This window comes from Ornithorhynchus anatinus, chromosome 9, assembly GCF_004115215.2.
Source record: "Ornithorhynchus anatinus isolate Pmale09 chromosome 9, mOrnAna1.pri.v4, whole genome shotgun sequence".
NCBI classification, from domain to species: domain Eukaryota; kingdom Metazoa; phylum Chordata; class Mammalia; order Monotremata; family Ornithorhynchidae; genus Ornithorhynchus; species Ornithorhynchus anatinus.
In genome coordinates this window covers 37,295,922-37,315,906 of record NC_041736.1, presented here as the reverse complement: position 1 = coordinate 37,315,906, position 19,985 = coordinate 37,295,922, and the positions used below count along the sequence as shown (strand labels likewise).

The window sequence follows — 19,985 nt, the reverse complement described above, 5'->3', positions numbered from 1 at the left end:
GAGGCTCAGAGAAGTTAAGTAACTTGCCCAAGGTCACACAGCATACAGGTGGCAGAGCTGGGATTAGAATCAAGGTCCTCTGACGCCCAGGCCTGTGCTCTTTCCACTTGGCCATACGGCTTCACCATCTTCCAATGCATTCCGAACTCTTGGATGGGCTCAGGAGTTCACAAGCTTTGATGAGTGGTGCAGCAAAGATACTAGTGAAAGTCTGGGTGTGGAGTCAGAAGGTTCTGGGTTCTAATCCCAGCTACGCCACTTGCCTGCTAGGTGATCTTGGGCAACTCACTTTGCTGGGCCTCAGGTACCTCATCTGTAAAATGGGGATTAAGACTGTGAGCCCCACGTGGAACATGTACTGTGTTCGACCCAATTTGCTTGCCTCCATCACAGCGCTTAGTACAGTGCCTGGCACATAGCGTGTGCTTAACAAACGTCATTATTATTATATTATTCTTGGAAAACAGTGGCATTTCATGACCGTTACCAAGTTTGATAATAATAATAATAATAATAATGTTGGTATTTGTTAAGCGCTTACTATGTGCAGAGCACTGTTCTAAGCGCTGGGGCAGATACAGGGTAATCAGTTTGTCCCACGTGAGGCTCACAGATAATCCCCATTTTACAGATGAGGTAACTGAGGCACAGAGAAGTGAAATAAAATACGGAGGCACTGAGATTGGAAATGTGAATTCAGCATTAAAAAAAAAAAATATTGGAAGAGAAAGTCACCCAAAAGGTGGATTTGTTTTAGATGTTAGAAGGATATTTTATGAGAACAAGGGTTATAAAATAAATCTTTATATAGCATTTTGAATTGTTATAATGCAGCTTACTGGGTAAGAATATTTATTCGCAATACCTATCACTTGGCTGATTCTGGTTACACACTTTATAGACAGAAAAAAAATGACCTTGAATGCTCATTCATTTTGTAAAGTCTGATTATCTCACAATAATTCAACCGTGTCCCAAAGCTGTGCCAACTTTGACTTTTAAATTATAATTATAGCAGATGAAAAAAAACCTATTAAAATTGTGAATTCAGTAAAAGAGTCAGAGAAACAGCTAGTTGTAGGAGAGAAAATAATTGAACACTTGAAAAACTGATATTTTGCAATTGTGGGAATATCTATACTGGTCCAAGATAGACATAAACTACCTGTTTTTATTCTAAATTCGGCACACTAGCTTATGCTGAAAAGTGAAAGGTTATTATACGGGCTTGCTGGGCAAAACCAGATTTTATAAATAATTACCTGTCAGACTGTTCAAGATAGACAAACACATGTGAGACCAATAAAAACATGGATCTGTCATATTTCTTAGAGAAATGTATGTTGAGTCTTCATTCTTTGGGACGTTAAGTAGACCAGGTAAAACAAAATTTTAAAAAAAACATTTTTCCACCTTGAGCATATTTAAAATATAAAATATGGAAGAGATACAACTACAGAAGGGATATTGATATGAAGAATCAGGCCCTGAAACATCGGATTTAGCCTGTAAGCCTTGCAGATTGAACCCACATGCAATAAATGACTTTGTTTAAAGTTGGGATGTTTACGGCCAGTCAGTACTTTTCTATATTTAAGAATGCCAAAAATAAATAGGAATGATGATACAAAGATAGGTTTAATCATACATGTCAACAAAGCAGATGGTACACCAAACCCCATAAAAAAATACTCTATTACACATCTCAGTACGTGACATTCAAATTAACTTCAAAGGATCAACAGGTTACAGGTAAAAATGATAAAAAAAAAAAAGGTCATAAAATGGAACAATACAGAGTGATAGTATTTACAGGGGTTCACAGGTGTTTGGTCACAAGGAGAAAATTACACCTAGTTTACTTCTGGCTGAAACAGTCTTCATAATCTTGGAAAAGGGGGAGTACAATCAAATGAAAAATTATGAAAAATGCAGATTTAGGGAAATACCTTTCCATTGCCATTCAAATTCAACTAATCACAGCAAAATTCCCAAAGACAAAAATGAATATGGTCCCCACAGATGTCAGTGTTAGTTTAGGTTAGAGCTACACGTAGACGAGAAAGAAATCATCCAACACAGGTCAGAAAATCATAATTGGACACAAGCCAATCAGGCTGGGGAAGGTGCTCTCTTACCCGAGAGACCTGGAATTTGATTTCAAGATGGCTCCTCTACCCTACATCTGTTCTGGCTGATGGAGGACTGGTGTCCTGCCTGGAGGACTGAGGGAGACTAAATGTCTGTGAGGAAAAAGCCAAGCTGCAGGGGATAGAGGAAAGGAATACAAAAAAGAAAATTGGAGAGATGGGGAAGGAAGAAAGAAAAAGGCCAAGATGGAAAAATCCCCTCTGGATGATTGGAGGTTTTACTCTTCGTATTTGAAATACAAATAGTCATTTTAAAAAATAAACCAAGATGTGACAAAATAAATTCAGAGAACTGTAGTAAAAGCTATATGGCCCTCCTTGCCCTCTTGCTCGCTTTGTCCCAAACTTGGATTACCAAATGAATCAATGAAAATATATGACTACAAACATAAATGACACTGCACTTTAGCTACTTGGGCCAACGGCAAGAAAATCCATGCCAAATTTAAAAATTGTGTGATCTGCATTCTTGTCCACCTACACAGTATCCCAAACATCCTGCCATTAATTAACGGAACGTTCCAGCTAGTAAACAAGAATAACGATTGAGGGGGCAGAAAAAGAGCCACAGTCAGTCAGTCGATAGTCACAACAAACCAGCCCACTCACTGATATACAGAGACAAGGGAACTTGATTATTTTTTTTTTTCCTTCACGGGGGGGAGTAGAAATCACCTTAATATAACACTGCCTTTCCTGTTGCTGCAGTCGCATCCACGTTAGCAGGCTAGAAAAGTCATCCCATTTCTGCGATAGGCACTCTGTCAAAGAAAGAGAAAAAATCTGCAATGAATTATCACATCAGCTCAAACCAGGGATGGAGGGAGAGAGGCAGGCAAAGATTTCTCCCTGTTCGGTAGACTCTTCTGGCTGCAACCTAATAGTGTGCTTAATCTGAACATTTCTGGTGGGGTTCCTCTAAGCGACCACTTTGTCTATAAAAAAAATCAGTGCGGTTAACAAGTGGTTAGTGATTCTATTTCAGGAGGGCAGCAGATATGTAAAAATATGACATCTCATTTTGTTAATTGCCTTCTGTACAAAAGCTGGCCGGAGAGACATTGTTATACCCTAATCTGTTTGTCCTTTATAAGCATGTGTTCTCTATTGACCGTGCTCCAGAATCACTTCTAGCTTAAGTATTTTAATAGTCAATAAATTACTGACTCATTACAGCCCTTCCAAGCCTAATTTATAGTCTAGGCCAAAAGCTATGTAAACAGATACTAATAGTGTCCTTTCCCCCTCCCTGTCAAATAAAGTGAATTCAAAGGAGATCTCTTTGGTAGAGAAAGCTTTGATCTTATATGATACCGAAGGGTGGGATCGAATCATTCCGTGAAGAAGTGGGGAAACCGAAAAGAAAGGAACAACAAAATAAGTGGGAAGTTATAGAGCACATTTCATTCTAAGTTCCATTTTTATATATCACGCTATCCATGAGATGGATAAATAAGATGAGTTTGAAAGACTGTGGCCCAGTGAAATGAGCAAGGACCTGGTTGTCCAGGCCCTGGGTCCTAATCCCGCCTCTGACATGTATCTTCTGTGTGACCTTGGGTAAGTCCTTTAACTTCTCAGGGCCTCGGTTTTCTCATCGATACCCGTTCTTCCTCATACTTAGACTGGGAATCCTGTGTGAGATGAGGGCTGTGTATCTTGTACCTACCTTGGCACTTAATATAGAGCTTGTCACATAGTAAGCACTCAGCAAGTACTACAGTGATTATTTTTATCACTATTACTATTAATAAGAATAGTGTTGCTTGTCCAAAGGTCTTTCTCCAACAATGCTGAGAAGCAGTGTGGCCTAGTGGATACTGCATGCACCTGGGAGTCAGAAGGATCTGGGTTCTAATCCTGGTGCTGCCACTTGTCCGTTGTGTGACCTCGGGGAACTCATTTAACTCCTCTGTGCCTCAGTTACCTCATCTGTAAAATGGGGGTTAGGACTGTGAGCCCCATACAGGGCATGGACTGTGACCACCTTGATTAGCTTGCCATTTTATTGCCATTGTTCTTGTCTGTCCGTCTCCCCCGATTAGACCGTGCGCCCGTCAAAGGGCAGGGACTTCATCTGTTGCCGATTTGCACATTCCAAGCCCTTAGTACAGTGCTCTGCACATAGTAAGCGCTCAATAAATACTACTGAATGAATTAGCTCGTATCTACCCTCGAGCTTAGTACAGTGCCTGGTACATAGTAAGTATTTAATGAATACAGAAAAACCCCAAAAAACAAAACCAGAAAAATCTCAAATTGAAGACTCCCTAATCTCTCCCTCTAACCACGAGGTATAAACCTCCTCTACTAGTGAATCAATTTGAAAATAACAAGATGCGTCCCTCTTTTACTGCAGTCTGTGGCAAGGATTTCTGTATGTTCTGCTGACCTGGAAGCTCTACGTGCTGTCCACTGCTGATTACCTCATCATGAATGTAAGAAAGAGTTCGCTCGAGTGCCATTTCTCAGCTCACGCTCTTCTGCCATTCACCGCTACCTCTCTTTTTTGCATCACACTCTGCTTCTGGATTGGAGTGAATTTTCTAACGGGGACCAGCAGGATCAGACTTTTCCCTCTTAGGTCTGGACACTAAAGAAGAGTGTTAAATTAGTTCCTGAGAGAGCCACAAATAACTTTCAGGAATGGATACGGTGTCTCCCCACAACCACAAACATAAAGTCCAGCGGAGCCTCGGGCCTATGAGCTGCTCCTACCCCACAGCCGGCAAAGAGAGGCTTATGCCAACATCATGCCTCTAGCTCCTTGACCTTGATATTTATAAAGTTTATAACCACAGCGACAACCTTTAACATAAATAAAATATTTAAAGCACCGGTACAGTTTACATTGAGATAAATGAACCTGAGTGTAAAGTTGGATTCATATTAAAGGTAAATGGCTGAATTCTGCCCTGTTCAGGAAAGGGTTTTTGGCTCAAAAACAGATTTAGGCTTGGCTGGGTTCACCTGGGAAATAATCAGGTTTAAAATTTTCCAAGCTGGGCAATATTAAATGGTTCCCTATGTCACTGAAAAGGTCATTTTTGGAAGACCAGCCCCCTTCACAATGCATGCTTCACTACCTATGCAAATAGGAGCAAAAAAACCTGGGTTTAATTCTACCCTCACAGACTCTCACTGAAATTTCCACCGGGAGAGAGGCCCCTGTGTTCGTATTAAAGTTTACGAAGAAACGGACCTCGCTTTTTCTTCCGCATGGGATGCCTCCGTTTGAATTTAGATTTAGAAATTAAACCTGAGGATCAGTAAAAAGTGAGCTTGGTACACTTTGGCGGCAACCTCCAACATCTGAGATGGGAACATTTCTGCGAACGCAGTGCAGAAGAACCCATGCAGAAAAAGGAACTAACGCTTTGCCTCCGCAACGTCTTTGGAAGATTTTCCCTTTGAGACGACTCCATACCTTTTAGAAATATCTCCTTACAGAGAATGATTTCTCCCGCTTCCCACCTCACGTAGGCCTTATCTCCATAAAAGCTGCTAAACATCTTTCATTTTACCCCTCCCCCCCATACTCTGTTCTACTTCCGTATTTTAAGACGTCTTCCTAAATTAGCTCTGGCCTAGGCCTTCTTGCAAAGAATGCTCACATCTAGGGTCACCTTAACTGTCGGTAAACCTGCAAACCCCAGACCCCACTCTCTTGAGGGTGAAAGAATGGTCCAAAACTCCGGAAGCAAATTTTACCCATTATCAGCATCCACAGTGTCCACATTGTGTTTGCCCACGATGAAACCCGGGTTTCACAGACCACACTTTGGCACGGTTTAATGTGGGGGCCTGAGTGACAGCGGCCTTCATCCCCTAATCCTGATTGACAACAGCCTCCGGCCTCTGTCCCCGAATGACAGCAGCCTCCAGTCACTGATCCTGAGTGACAGAGGTCTCCAGCCCCTCGTCCTTTGAGTGACAGCAGCCTTCAGCCCCCGATCCGGAGTGACGGCAGCCTCTAGCCCCTGGTCCTTTGAGTGACAGCAGCCTCTAACTCCTAGTCCCGAGAGACTGTCATTTCCAGCCGCCGGTCCAGAATGACGTCGACTTTCACTTCTGAGTGACCTCAACTTCCGCTCTGCGGTCCTGAGTGACCGTAGCTTCCCGGTGTTGTAAAAGCTGAAAGTCCCGACCTCACTTCAGGTCAGCGGGGCCGGAAGGCTGGGTCCGTTGGCATGGGAGCGGGTCGGGAGGTTTGGATAGGGAGCTCTGAGGAGGCAGTGTAGAGAAGGGATGGTCCCAGGTGCTATCGGCACTGGGAAGCCACGGCCGTTAGGGTGGGGGTAGGAAAATGTTCATTTTACCACCAGATTTATTAGAGATAGAGCTGCTCTTCTGTATGTTTTTACTAGTTTATCTTACAGAAAGTGTGCTGACATATTTAGTCACAGTTTAGATGCAGTTAAGTTCACAGAAGGAAGCAGCATGGCTCTTCTGATGATGATGGGGGAGGGAGGTTTGTGTATGTGTGTGTGCGTGCACGTGTGTGTGTGTGTGTGTAGGAGCAGTGCTGGCTCTCACCTGCTGCAGTGTGCCAGGTAGTCACTGGCCACGAGCCGGGCCTTCCCCTTGACGCTGTTTAGTGCCATTGTTCTTGTCTGTCCGTCTCCCCCGATTAGACTGTAAGCCCGTCAAACGGCAGGGACTGTCTCTATCTGTTGCCGACTTGTTCATCCCAAGCGCTTAGTACAGTGCTCTGCACATAGTAAGGGCTCAATAAATACTATTGAATGAATCTGCTCCTGCAGAGAGGCTGGAGGACCCTGGGGGTCTGGGCAGGGGTAAAGGGGATGGTGGATCGGGGGGAAGCTGGTCCTCACTACCGAGGCTCCTGCTCTTTTCGCTGGCGCACCTTGAACTCCGACCAGGCACGGGATCTGAGTTGCCAGCAGCCTCACCTCACAGAGGTCCTGTCTGCCAGCTCACTGCAGTGGTTTGAAGTGTCTTGCTTTCACCCTCCACTCCTTCCCATCACACAATGCCAACTCACCTCTTTATTTCCCCTCCTAATAATAATAATACTAATGATGACAACAGTACTCTCCCAAGTGCTTAATACAATGCTCTGCACACAGTAAGCGCTTAATAAATACAAACAATTGAATGAATGAATGAACACTCACTTCGGGTCAAGCACTGGGTTTGTTACAAGACAATCTGCTGAGACACAGTCCCTGTCCCTCATCAGGCTCACAGTCTAAAGAGGATGGACAGAAAACAAATATAGAAACCCCACTTTACGAGGGAGAAAACTGAAACACAGCGCTGTTAAGTGAGATGCCCAAGATCACACAGTAGGTAAGTGGTAGAATGGGGATTAGAACTCAGGTCCTCTGATGACCAGGCCAGTGTTCTTTCCGCTAGGCCATAAAAAACACCAACATGAGGGCCCAGAGACTATGCTTTTAAAAATCCAGAATCGAAGTCAAATTACACCACTAGCGAGCTTTCAGATGGGTATCGTTAATTTGGAATTCTCCCTTTTTTCTGGATCACAGGAAATGGAATTACAGATTCAGAATACCTGAATTAAAACAGCATTATTAATAATTATGAAATGGGAATTGGACACTCAGACTATTAAGCGGTCACTAATTAAGTCCTTCAATGTCATCGGGGTGAAGGGTGGTTGTTTACTCTTGCCTCATGCTTGTTTAGCTTCTTTTGAGATGAGTAGGAAATAGATATATGCACAGAAAAAAAAAAATAGTCTCCCACGTTTTACGGATGAAAGCCACTCGAATGACCGCCAAAACATCTATTGTAGCTTGACCAGATCACTATAACCCCATCTTAGAAATTCAAGTATTTTATTTTCTTCCCAGAATGGTAATATGTGCTTCGTTCGCTATTTAATCTCTCTCTGCCTCAGTTTACTCAATTGTGAAGCACTGCCTGATATTCATATGGCGTGTTAACGTGAATGAAAGGTGCTTGGTTAAATCTAATGTTCACCTTTAAAACTCTGGCGTGGTTAAACATATACCATGTGTTCCTGTGAAATTCATTCCAGAGAACTATTCTTTGACTTCGATAGTGTTGAGAAAATAAAGGGGTGTGTTTTGGCAGGTTTGGAGTTGGCCACTTTGGGTTAAATCTAACAGGAGAAAAACAATGAAAAAAAAATGGGGCCCATATTCCTAAAAAAAAAAAAGTAACTACTCTGAGACATATTGTATTGGTTTAATAATGTAAATCTTGGAATCGTGGGTACATAATATCAAAGTTGTGCAATGCATTTTCAAAAGATAATATGTGCCCTTTTTTGTTGCCCTTCTGTCTGTGTGTGGGCAAGAGATTTAATTACAATAAATAAAGCTGAATGGTAGTCTGAGTCTTCCAAAATCAAAGAGGGAGTAGTGGCTGAACTTCATTAGCAAATGTAAATACAAATAGACACATCTTGTTTGTGACATACCATGGGATTCTCCTTTCTTTTGATAATTCTGTCTAGTCTCCAATAGTTTTGTAGAAAATATACATTAAACCATACGATTTCAACGGAACTAGGGCACGATGTCAACACAACCTCTGCCTGCAGAACATTTTTGATTCTTTTTTTACTTATATGCTTTCCCATATTCAAAATATAATGCAAAAATTGCAGAGGACTGTGTGCTAGACAGTGGAAGCCTTGATTTAGGAACAGTGGAGGGAGCCCTCTCCTTTAAATAAGAGACATTCTTGGATCAGAGACTGGCTGGTAGGGTGGAAAAAAGGATGTAGCATTAACTTTCATTCCATTCCAAATAACCTGGAACCCATAAAACACAAAGATTCTCTAATTTTAAATACACTCCTCTATCCTTGCTGCTTCCTTCCATTTTATTCAGGAATGCTAACTTTGAAATTTCATAAGCCCCCTTAATATCAAACAATCATTTTGGACAGTTTCATAGCTCTTTGAACTTAAAAATGTCTACATTAAAAACTCAGTGATTAAAAGGTTACTCTTCTAATTTCCCCAGCTTCTTTAGTCAAACCACATGCAGAGATGTGTCGGTATTCGGAGGTTCTAAAAAATAGTAATTAAGTGGCAAAGTATGAAGAGTGTGAGTAAAATTGATTAAGAGAAAAATCCTTATAAGGTTTAGAGCTAATTGCTGCCTGTTTAGGGTACGAGAAATGTGCATTTTGCATGCCTTTTGCAAAAAGGATGTTGGGATTTGTGGCTATATACCGTGAATGTACTCCTGGCTAATTTGTCCTTCTAGCTTTTGCCCATAATGTTGAGCTTCTGTTTTAGCAACCTTATTATATATCTATATATACATACATACATATATATGCATACATTTATATATATATATATATGTATAAATTCAAACTCAGATGTCTGAAATGACTCCAGGCTGCAAACATATAAAATATTTATATTGATGAAAAGTGCCAGGTTTGGCAAGACTCAGAAATTCAGTCTTCATTCACCCCGAGGACAGAGACGGCAGCAGTGTAAGTTTCCACCGTTCTGCTCTGACTGGGTATGTTTACCCTCATCCTGAGCTAGAGGGTAGCTTAATTCCTGGTCCAACGGATCTTTGGCCCTTGTGATTGTAAAAATCCTAAGCCATGTCCACTGTGAGGGCAGTGTCTCGGACATACCCACCTCCCAAGAAGAACTGGGCTCCGACCACAGCCTCATTTCACACAGGCAACCACAAGCGGTAAATGTTGGAGGAAAAAAAAATTAGCAACATCAATAAACCACCCAAGCCTGCTGCAACAGAATGCTTACAATGAGATCAGTTCTGGGTTTCCACTGGGATCAATTCTGGGCTTCCACTCAGTGTTTATCTGCCAGTGGTGTAAAGTTTGCATCAATCAAACCAAACTGCTACTCTAGCCAGAGGAATCTTATCCAACTCCTTCGAAACAACACTTTCAATGTGCCTTTTGGGTCCAAAATTGATCTTTTATTCATCTCTATTTTTAAATTAAAGATTTCATACTTCAGTACTGAAAAGTTTCAATAAGCACTCCGTTTATGTAGGACCCTACAGAGTTCCATCTTTCCTCCCTGGGTCCTGACTTTGAAACATCACCACCTTCCATTATTCTCTGTCTAGACGCTTGTGCAATACTGTTGCGGACAAGGGGAAAGCAAAAAACAATACAGTCTTTGTGTCACATATTTAAGAGCCTTAGGGGATTACGGAATGGGCAGAGATCCTTGTCGACGTGAAACAAACATATTTTCCTTTGAAACTATCTTTTTCTCCTTGTTTCTACACAGAGCTGGCCGGGTGCTAAGAGCCAATCTAACCATGGGACTTCTGGAGATGGGAAGGCGAAACAAACACGGCATCGCTTCGGACATCAAATCCCACCTCAAGACCCGAGGGATGGAACGTCTTCCTATTGGACAGGGTGTACTTCAAGCTTTTCGAACCCTGCACGCTTGCCCATCCAAATTTCCCTATCTCGCTGTGACTGGCGGTCTTACGGAACTGAGGTAAGCTAGGGCGAGAAGGAAAACACCAGGCCTTCAGGATCTCCAAACAGCAGCGATCGACTGTGCCGATTCCCGCGTTCATCGAGAGGCATATGCGACGACGCAATTTTGTACAGAAAAGGAATATCCGTGCCCGCCATCTTAACCCAGAGGTGGCTGGAGAGAGGGGTGGGGCTCGGAGCAGCCACTATTAACAGCTTCTTGTCCAAGTGACCGTGATGGAGGCAGGCTATCGGGATGGCATGGGTACTCCAAAGTGGGGATTAATGGGTATTTGTTAGTGCTTACTATGTGCCAGGTAGCGTGCTAAGCACCGGAGTGGGTACAAACAAATTGGGTGGGACACAGTCCCTGTCCCACATGAGGCTCTCAGTCTTTACAGAGAAGGTAACTGGGGCCCAGAGAAGTGCAGTGACTTGCCCAAGGTCACCCAGCAGACGAGTGGCAGAGCTGGGATGAGAACCGAGGTCTTTCCGATTCCCAGGCCCGTGCTCTATCCACTAGGCCGTGCTGCTTCCCTGATGTGGGCAGGGAATAAATATGTCTACCTGCTCTGTTATACTGTACTCTCCCAAGCACTTAGTACAGTGTTCTGCACTCAGTAAGTGCTCAATAAATGACTGATTGATTGTAGTTTGGCTGCAATTGGTTCCAGGGCTCACTCGGGCTCGGGTCTGGGCAACTACCAAGAGAAAGGGCAGCTCTGCGACGTTTTTAAAAGGCGTGCAATAGCAACTAATTGTTTTTCTATTTTTTCCAAACTGTTGTGGCAGTTTTGTGTGGATGTTCTCAACGTTTGAAAAGCAGTGTGGCCTAGCAACAAGAGCATGGGCCTTGATTGGTCAGAGGACCTGGGTTCTGATCCCAACTCTGCCACTTGTTAGCTGTATGACCTTGGGCAAGTCACTTCACTTCTCTGGGCCTCAGTTTTCTCTTTTCTTTAGTCTGTGAGCCCCATGTGGGACAGGGACTGTGACCAACCTTATTATCTGTGGCTCAGTGGAACTTCGGAGTCAGAGGTCATGAGTTCGACTCCCGGCTCTGCCACTTGTCAGCTGTGGGACTGTGGGCAAGTCACTTCACTGCTCTGTGCCTCAGTTACCTCATCTGTAAAATGGGGATTAACTGTGAGCCTCATGTGGGACAACCTGATTACCCTGTATCTACCCCAGAGCTTAGAACAGTGCTCTGCACATAGTAAGCGCTTAACAAATACCAACATCATCTGGCATCAATCCTAGCATTTAGTACAGTGCACATAGTAAGCACTTAACAAAAGCCACTACTATTAAATGAACAATTTCTGCTTTCAAACACACTCATTCTCTTACTCCAGGAGCCCCACAATGCAGTCAGATCAGACAGTCCCTATCCCACATAGGGCTTAGTCAAAACAAACAGCTAGAATAAACGAATCTGCAGTGGAATTTTATGATAACATATCCGTGTTGCAAAATAACCCTAATGGCTGACACATATGAGGCTCTTTTCTAAGGTTCATGTTGTAGAATTAAGGGATCACTGGCAAGTTAACTTTGGTCCAGGTGAACAACATTCAGGAAGGTCATAAGAACTGTACCAGATACTCCCATTTTCTGTCCAGAGTGATTAGTACCTCTAAAAAAAAATTTGGATGTGCTAAGTACTTACTGTGTGCCAGGTATTGTTCTAAGCACTGGGTTAGAGAAAAGATAATTGGGTTGGACACAGTCTCTGTCCCACAAAGGGCTCACAGTCTCAATCCCCATTTTATAGATGAGGGAACTGAGGCCCAGAGAAATGAAGTGAGTTGCCCAAGGTCATAAGGCAGAAAAGTGGCGGAGCTGGGATTCTGACTCCCAGTTCCATTCTTTATCCACTACGCCACGCTGCTTCTCTAGATTGTAAACTCTTCAGAGGCAGGGAGAGTATTTCCCAACTCTGTTGCAGTGTACTCTCCCAAATGTATACTACAGTGCTTGGCACAGAGTAAGTGCTCAATAAATACCATGATTGGCTAAACCGATCAAGAGTATTTATTTTGGACATACTGTGTAGAGAAAACTATACTTAGCACTTGGAAGAGTACAACAGAAACAATATTTGCTCTCAAGGAGTTTACACTTGAGTGGTGGAGACAGATATTAAAATAAATTAGAGGTAAGAGAAGAAATGGTACAAGAATACGCCCGTAGGTGCTGCAGAGTGAGTACCTAAGTATTTGGGGAAGGAGAATGAATCTGGTCGAGGAAAGAAATAACACTTTACGATTTCCAAATCCTATCAAAGGCAAGTGACTTTTCAGCCAGATCCTCACACTAGGAGAGGTCTTACTTTCAGTAGCCTCATCGGCGAACACAGACAACTAGCAGATTTGGGTATTTGGTTCTGCGGTGGACAACGCAAGGTTAGAAAGTTACGTTCTCGGAGCTTCGTGTACATTGTCTATTAAAGGGAAATAAGAGTACTTACAGGCATGTTGTGTGGTTTGTCCAATATTGTAAAGCACTTTGAGATCTCTGAAACAAGATGTTTTAGAGCTTTGAAGAATTATTAACAACAGATGATGTTTGGAAGGTCAAGAAAATGATTTGATAAAAAGGATTTGGCACAAGATAACTCAACTGATAGAGGCTGCTAAATCTTCCAAAACGCTCAACAGAAAAAAACTGGTTGTAGCCAAAAGCCAGAGAACAATATTGCCAGACGATTCACTGACACAGCACACTAATGTGCACCATAATACAACATCAAGTAATCAGGCACTTCATTCCCAGGCCAACGTTGAAGGAAAAGTTTTGAGAAAGACAGATGGAGAATGGACTTTGATTTTAAATGTGGAGTCCACATTCCTGAGGCTCTAAAAACGCATTTATGCACTGAGGCAAAATATTAATTCAAGGGACTGGATAAAAGCTATATTTTACCTGAAGATTGATTGTACCCCAAATCCCAACCCCTAAAGAGTCTTTAAGGCTTCATGACATATTATTTTCAATGGCGATATTTTATCACGTCAGTAGACTGATTTGAAAAGACTAACAATCACCAGTTATACATGCCCATGTTCACACAGAATTTTATACTGCGCTTTTTAGTACCTCTCAACTGTTCTGCAGAAGAGGTTACTGCAAAGTACCTCAATTTTCTCAATCATCCCAAGGGAGTGACAGATGGAACAAATTTTTACGTTTCAGCTTGCAACGCCTTTTCAGTTCCCTGCTAGCTCCACTTATCCACAGACTCCTCTGCTTATTGCCTTAGAACACCATTCCAGGAAGCTCGTCCTTTAGACTGTAAGCTCGTTATGGCCAGGGAATGTGTGCTTTTATCATTATATTGTACTTTCCCAAGTGCTTAGTACCGTGCTTGGCATCCAGTAAACGCTCAACAAATAGGACTGAATGAATGAACGAACCCAGAATGGACACGTGCTGATGTTACTACAGGAGGAAACTGAGACAGAGAAGCTCTCGCTATCAGTGGTACTTCTTGAGCACTTACTGTGAGCTTGGGAGAGTACTTTCCTTGTCCACAACGAATTTACAGTTTAGAGGGTATGAACGAGGTAAAGTGACTTTGTACTTTCCAAGCGCTTAGTACAGTGCTCTGCACGCAGTAAATGCTAAATAAATATGACAATGAATGACTTACCCAAAACCTAAGATCTTAAATGCTGTATTTAGGGTATTAACCAAGTAGGTGATGGAATAGTTTAGATGTGCTGCCTAAAGCCACAGCCGCATCATTAATACTTGCTGAGCACCTACATACTGTGCACTGTACTAGGTTCTAGGGAGAATATAACAGTGGAAGACCTAGTGCCTACCTTTGAGAAGCTTACAATCTAATAGGGGAGTTATAGTATAACTGATGCAAGATATTTACAAATTACTCTACTGAGTAATTTAGAGCACGCTGCCATTTGCTATTCTAACTGTGAGGAATCGAGACCTTGAATCAGCATAGCCTGGTGAATAGAGCGCAGGCCTGGGCATCGGAAGGGCCTGGTTCTAATCCTGGCTCCGCCACTTGTCTGCTGTGTGAGCTTGGGCAAGTCACTTAACTTCCCTGTGCCTCTGTCACCTCCTCTCCCCTCGTCAAAAGGGGAATAACTGGGAGTCCCATGTGGGACATGGACTGTGTCTAACCTAAGCTTGTACTTCGCCCAGTACTGAGAACAGTGCCTGGCACATAGTGTGCTGACAAATATCTGACCCTCCCACCCTTCCCCAAAACAAAAACAAGACAAAAAAACAGGGTTAGTGGCTGTTTTGAGAGGAGAAGAAAGTCCAGGAACAAACATGTGACTGAAGGCTTCTTGGAAAGAGAGATTGGCGGTACTATCAACAGAAACGCAAAAATTAGAAGGAAAGATGAGAAGTTTGGTTTTAGATACGTCTGACAGCTAAATGGAGGTGGCTCTGGAGGAAATGTGAGATGACTTAGTTGGAGAGAGGTTGGAGAAGTAGCTTTAGGAGTCATCCATTCACAATATGTTCTCCCTCCTGCTTAACTCTCCCACAAGCCTGAAAGGCCCGTGAGGGCTGAGAATGTCTTTTGCTTCTGGTGTCCTCTACCACGTCCTCAAAGGATAATTAATTATGGCATTTGTTATGCACTTTAGTATATGCCAAGCACTGTTTTAAGCGCTGGGGATTGATCTTGACTGACTTGTCAGGGCAGCCAAACCTTTTCACTAGTTGCTACAGCCCAGGATTTCTGAAGGAGTCAGATGCTTTTATAAGGTCTAGGGAGCACTTTGTAGTGCTCTCGTCGCTATTCCTCGCATTTCTCTCAGAGCTGACGAGAAGCGGAGGAGACTTCTGCCGTGCCCTTCTGTGGTCTGAAACCTCACAGCGATTCGGGGAGTGCGTGGACAACACCGTCTATTCATGGAGCCCCGAAACTAAATGTAGGAGGGAGTCCCGGAATATATGGCCCCTTGATGTATAATCTCCACTCTCGAATTAATTCAATGAATCATTTAAACGGGGGGAGTGGAGAAGGGGGGGAAAACAGGGAGGAAAAAGTAAAGCCTCTTCATTTACGTGGGTCCAGCAAGCCGTGCGGCAAATGGAAGAATTTTCTCCAGCTCCGAGGCCCGTTTGCTGGTGGGAGCAGATGGGTGTGGCTAGTTCCATTTCTCCTCAGAACTCTTGCTGACTGATCCGCTCTGTTTGCAGTCGGTCTCTTGTTCACCAGGAGCGGTGGGAGGTAAGAGGGGGAAAGGTAATGCATCAGTGGCAGCCAGTGGAGGAGATGGGAAGAAAAAAAGCAAAAGAAATATACTATTTCAATCAAAGTCTGAAATTTGTAGAAGTGGTTTTGGTCTCCATATAGTGAAAATATTTATCCAAGAAACTTCTACTCGGGTGCGAACATCCTACTTCTAGTGGGATTTTGTTTGGCAAAGTGCTGTGAAAGAGTGGAAGCTAATACAGAGCATGTCTCTAAACAAATTTATTTATTTAGTACAGATTGACACATTCACTAGAGTATTGCAGTGATTACATGTGTAAAACTATTTCCTTCGGCGGTTTCCTTTTGTGATTTTGCTAATTTATTCAATGTAGGCCATTTTCATCCAATGGACTCTATGCACCATTTAGCCACCCAGGCTGAATGAGCGTTCGGAGAATATAAATGTTCTTTCATTTCTGCATACTAGCATAATTATATGGCGATAGGACCGATTTAGACTCTTAAAACCGGGCAAGATTTTAATCACTCAAAAATGACTTTGTGCTGAGTCTAACTTTAGATCAAGAAAGGGATTTATACATTTAGTAATGGGTATTTTAAAAACCACAACTTCGATAGTGGAATAAATGCCTAGAAAGGACTCTACTTTGCAAGATTTCTATTTCAGTACAGTCATGCATCATAACATGACTATCGTGATTTCATGATACGGAGCAACAAAATTCACTTAGGCAGATGGCCTCTTAAAAATGAAGATACAAGAATCTCTAAGCTTTTCTAAACTAGCCACTGAAATGTGCATTGGTTTTGTGATGCCACTAAAATCGATGGAATTTTTAGCGGTAAATACTGCATGAGAGCTAATCCCAAATGAAGGGGGTGCAGAGGTTATTGCAATGAATCTATACATTGAGAAACATTTTTCTAGCCTTCAGATATGCATGCATAATTTTTAGGGTTGCCTCCTTACCTACACTGATGATGAGATCCATGTGGGACAGGGACTTTGTCCAACCTGATTATCTTCTATCTACCCCAGCACTTAGATCAGTGCTTGGCACATAGTAAGCACTTAACTAATACCATTATTACTATTATTATTGTTATTAATAAACACAGGAGTTGTAAGAGTTCTCATGCAAGTTCAGGAATACTGTAGTTCTTTACAGCTTCTGCAGTAACATAATTTATTTTTTTCTTTTGGAGTGCTGGTGGTCAATATGCAACATTTCATAATGCTAATAATACAAGATAATTAGCCCAGTATAGGGGTACCTACTGAAAGCTCACCTCCTCCAGGAGGTCTTCCCAGAGTGAGCCCCCATTTTCCTCTCCTTCCCCTCCCCTCCCCATCACCCCCACTCGCTCCCTCTGCTTTACTCCCCTTCCCACCCCACAGCACTTGTGTGTATATATGTACATGTACATATATGGAGCTGTGCAAAACTATTTCCTTCAGCAGTTTCCTTTTGTGATTTTGCTAATTTATTCAATATAAGCCATTTTACAATACATATTACATGGAGTCTATTGGATGAAAATGGCCTACATTGAATAAATATATATATATCGAATATATACATTGAATATATATAATACATTGAATATATATATATACACACACGACTCGGTCTTACTTCCCATTTTACAGATGAGGTAACAGGCACTGAAAAGTTAAGCGACTTCCCCAAGGCCACACAGCAGGCATACATATATAAAATATATAATTATTCATTTTTACATATGTGATTATAAATATGCACATATTTATAATTCTATTTTTTAAATTAATGATGTATATATATATCTATAATTCTATTTATACTGGTGCTATTGATACCTGTTTACTTGTTTTAATGCCTGTCTCCTCCCTTCTAGACTGGGATCCCGTTGTGGGCAGGGACTGTCTCTTTTTGTTGCTGACTTGTACTTTCCAAGAGCTTTAGTTTAGCGCTCTGCACACCGTAAGCACTCAGTAAATACGACTGACGGAATGAATGAATATGCACAATATGCAAATGGGGAAACTGAGGCTCAGGGGGCTTAGGTGACTTGCCCAAAGAGGAAGAGCTGGGACCAGAATCCAGACCTCCTGCCTCCCAGTCCTGTGGTCTTTCCATCAGGCCATCCTGTCTTCCCGATCACCCACTGGTGATATTGCTGGTTCTGAGAGCCCCGGGCGATAATGCCCCCTAATTTCAGGCAGCTAGGGCAGATTGTGGTGCACACAAGGAAAAGAGATACAAAGTCCTTTCGACCATGCTGGAATCTTGTGTTTAGATAAGTGTGGCAAGCGAAAAAATGCTAATTATTTTCATATTTACAGTGGCAGAAGTCTTACTGGCTGGCGAGGAGCACCGTGCTGGGTGGCTGCAGGCTCATGTCTCCCACATTGACTTAGTCCCGAGGTCATAGTTCCCTGCTTGTCCTTTCCATGTCCTTGGAGCTAGAGGGATCCGGGTGGGAACCAACATGGCGGCTCCAATCTTTGCCCTCCATTGGCAAGATGCAGTCTCTGCCCATCTCAGGCAGCTGTGGGAGCAATCCATGCCCCTCCCCTTGTGATGGGCTGACTTAGCAATACTAATAATAATAATTATGGTATTTCTTAAACGCTTCCTATGTTCTAAGCGCTGGAGTAGATACAAGGTAATCAGTTTGTCCCACGTGGGGCTCACAGTCTTAATCCCCATTTTACAGATGAGGTAACTGAGGCACAGAGAAGTTTCCCTGCCTGACCAAGGTCACACAGCCGGCAAGCGGCAGAGCCAGGATTAGAACCCATGTCCTCTGACTCCCAAGCCTGTGCTCTACCTATGAAGCCATGCTTGTACCCACCTCCTCCCCTCATCCCTGAATTCTGAAGGTTCAATTTTTTGTTTACATTCACCCTGTCTTACCCACCCCCTTTCACAGCACCTCTCGGAGCCGAAGATGACCGCGGTCTCACGAGTGACAAAGAGAGAATCCCAAAGATCTTGTGCTCTCCCAAGCACTTAGTATGGTGCTCTGAGCACAGTTAAGTGCTCAAAAATATGATTTCCCACTGAGAGTGCTGAATTGTCCTCTCCCAAGTACAGTTATAAGTACAGTGCTCTGCACGCAGCTCCGCCATTTGCCTGCTGTGGGCCTTGGGGAAGTCGCTTAACTTTTCTGTGCCTCAGTTACCTCATCTGTAAAATGGGGATTAAGACCGAGCCCCATATGGGACAGGGACTGTGTCCAACCCAATTTAACTGTATCCACCCTGGTGCTTAGTACAGTGCCTGGCACGTACTAAGTGCTCAACAAATGCCAATTATTATTATTATTACTATTGACTGATTGATCTATAAGCGTGGAGGAGACCTCCTTCTAAAACTACAACAGTGCTTGACATATAGTAAACGCTTAACAACAAATACCACCACAATTAAAAGTCTCACACAAGCTTTTCAGTGCTGAGAAATAACGCCAGTTCCGTTCCATTTATTCTACGCAGTCCTGCTAGAGAAAAAGGGAGCTAAGTAGAATTCAGAATATGCTTCCTCTTTTCTGGAAAACTCAACAGGTTGTGAACACCACTGAAAGTCCCAGAGGGAGTAATTCAAGGGTTGCTTTAATACAAATTAAGCATTATCGGTAGTTGATTTCAGGGCCTTTCTTTCCCATTAGATTGTAAATTCTTTGAGGGCAGGAATCATATCTACTAACTGCTGTGTTGTACTCTCTCAAACACACGGTACGTGCTCTGCAGAACTTAGTTGCTCAGTAAATGTTATCGATTGCTTTATACCAAAAACTGTGCTCTAGCAGAACCCACTACAGACGACAGGAAAATGATCATACATTTCTGCAGGTTCGGCCAGATATTACGGGCCGGTTTAGCAGAAAACCGAAGTTAATGAATCAGCTCCACCAGAGAAACCCTGCACACAAAGTGGTAACGGAACTAATTGCTACATTTCCCCACTGTTTCTCTCCCCTTAGATGCTCAGCCTACCTCATCTCCTAAGCACTTGGATCCTCACATCTCCCACACCTCATCCACAGAATTTATGAACAGGTATTTAAAATCTGTTGATTCCCATTTCCTATAATTTTAACGTCTGTCTTCCGCATTAGATTGTAAGCTTCCTTAGGGCAGGGATCCTGTCTATTAACTCTATTGTAATTTCCCAAGCACCCAGTACTTCTCTCTGCAT

The 19,985-nt window shown here is 42.7% G+C and overlaps 1 protein-coding gene across 4 annotated transcripts in view; it reads right to left on the bottom strand.

The window, feature by feature from the left end:
• Positions 1–1,619: 1,619 nt before the first annotated feature.
• The window catches only part of SUPT3H (SPT3 homolog, SAGA and STAGA complex component), a 389,952-nt gene continuing 371,586 nt past the window's right edge, over positions 1,620–19,985 (bottom strand). For all 4 annotated transcript variants that reach the window (XM_039913023.1, XM_029071799.2, XM_039913024.1 and 1 more), the window contains one exon: positions 1,620–2,911. In XM_039913023.1, coding sequence (XP_039768957.1) covers positions 2,870–2,911 — 42 coding nt within the window. In that variant the 3' untranslated portion in view covers positions 1,620–2,869. The remainder of the gene's footprint in view (positions 2,912–19,985) is intronic.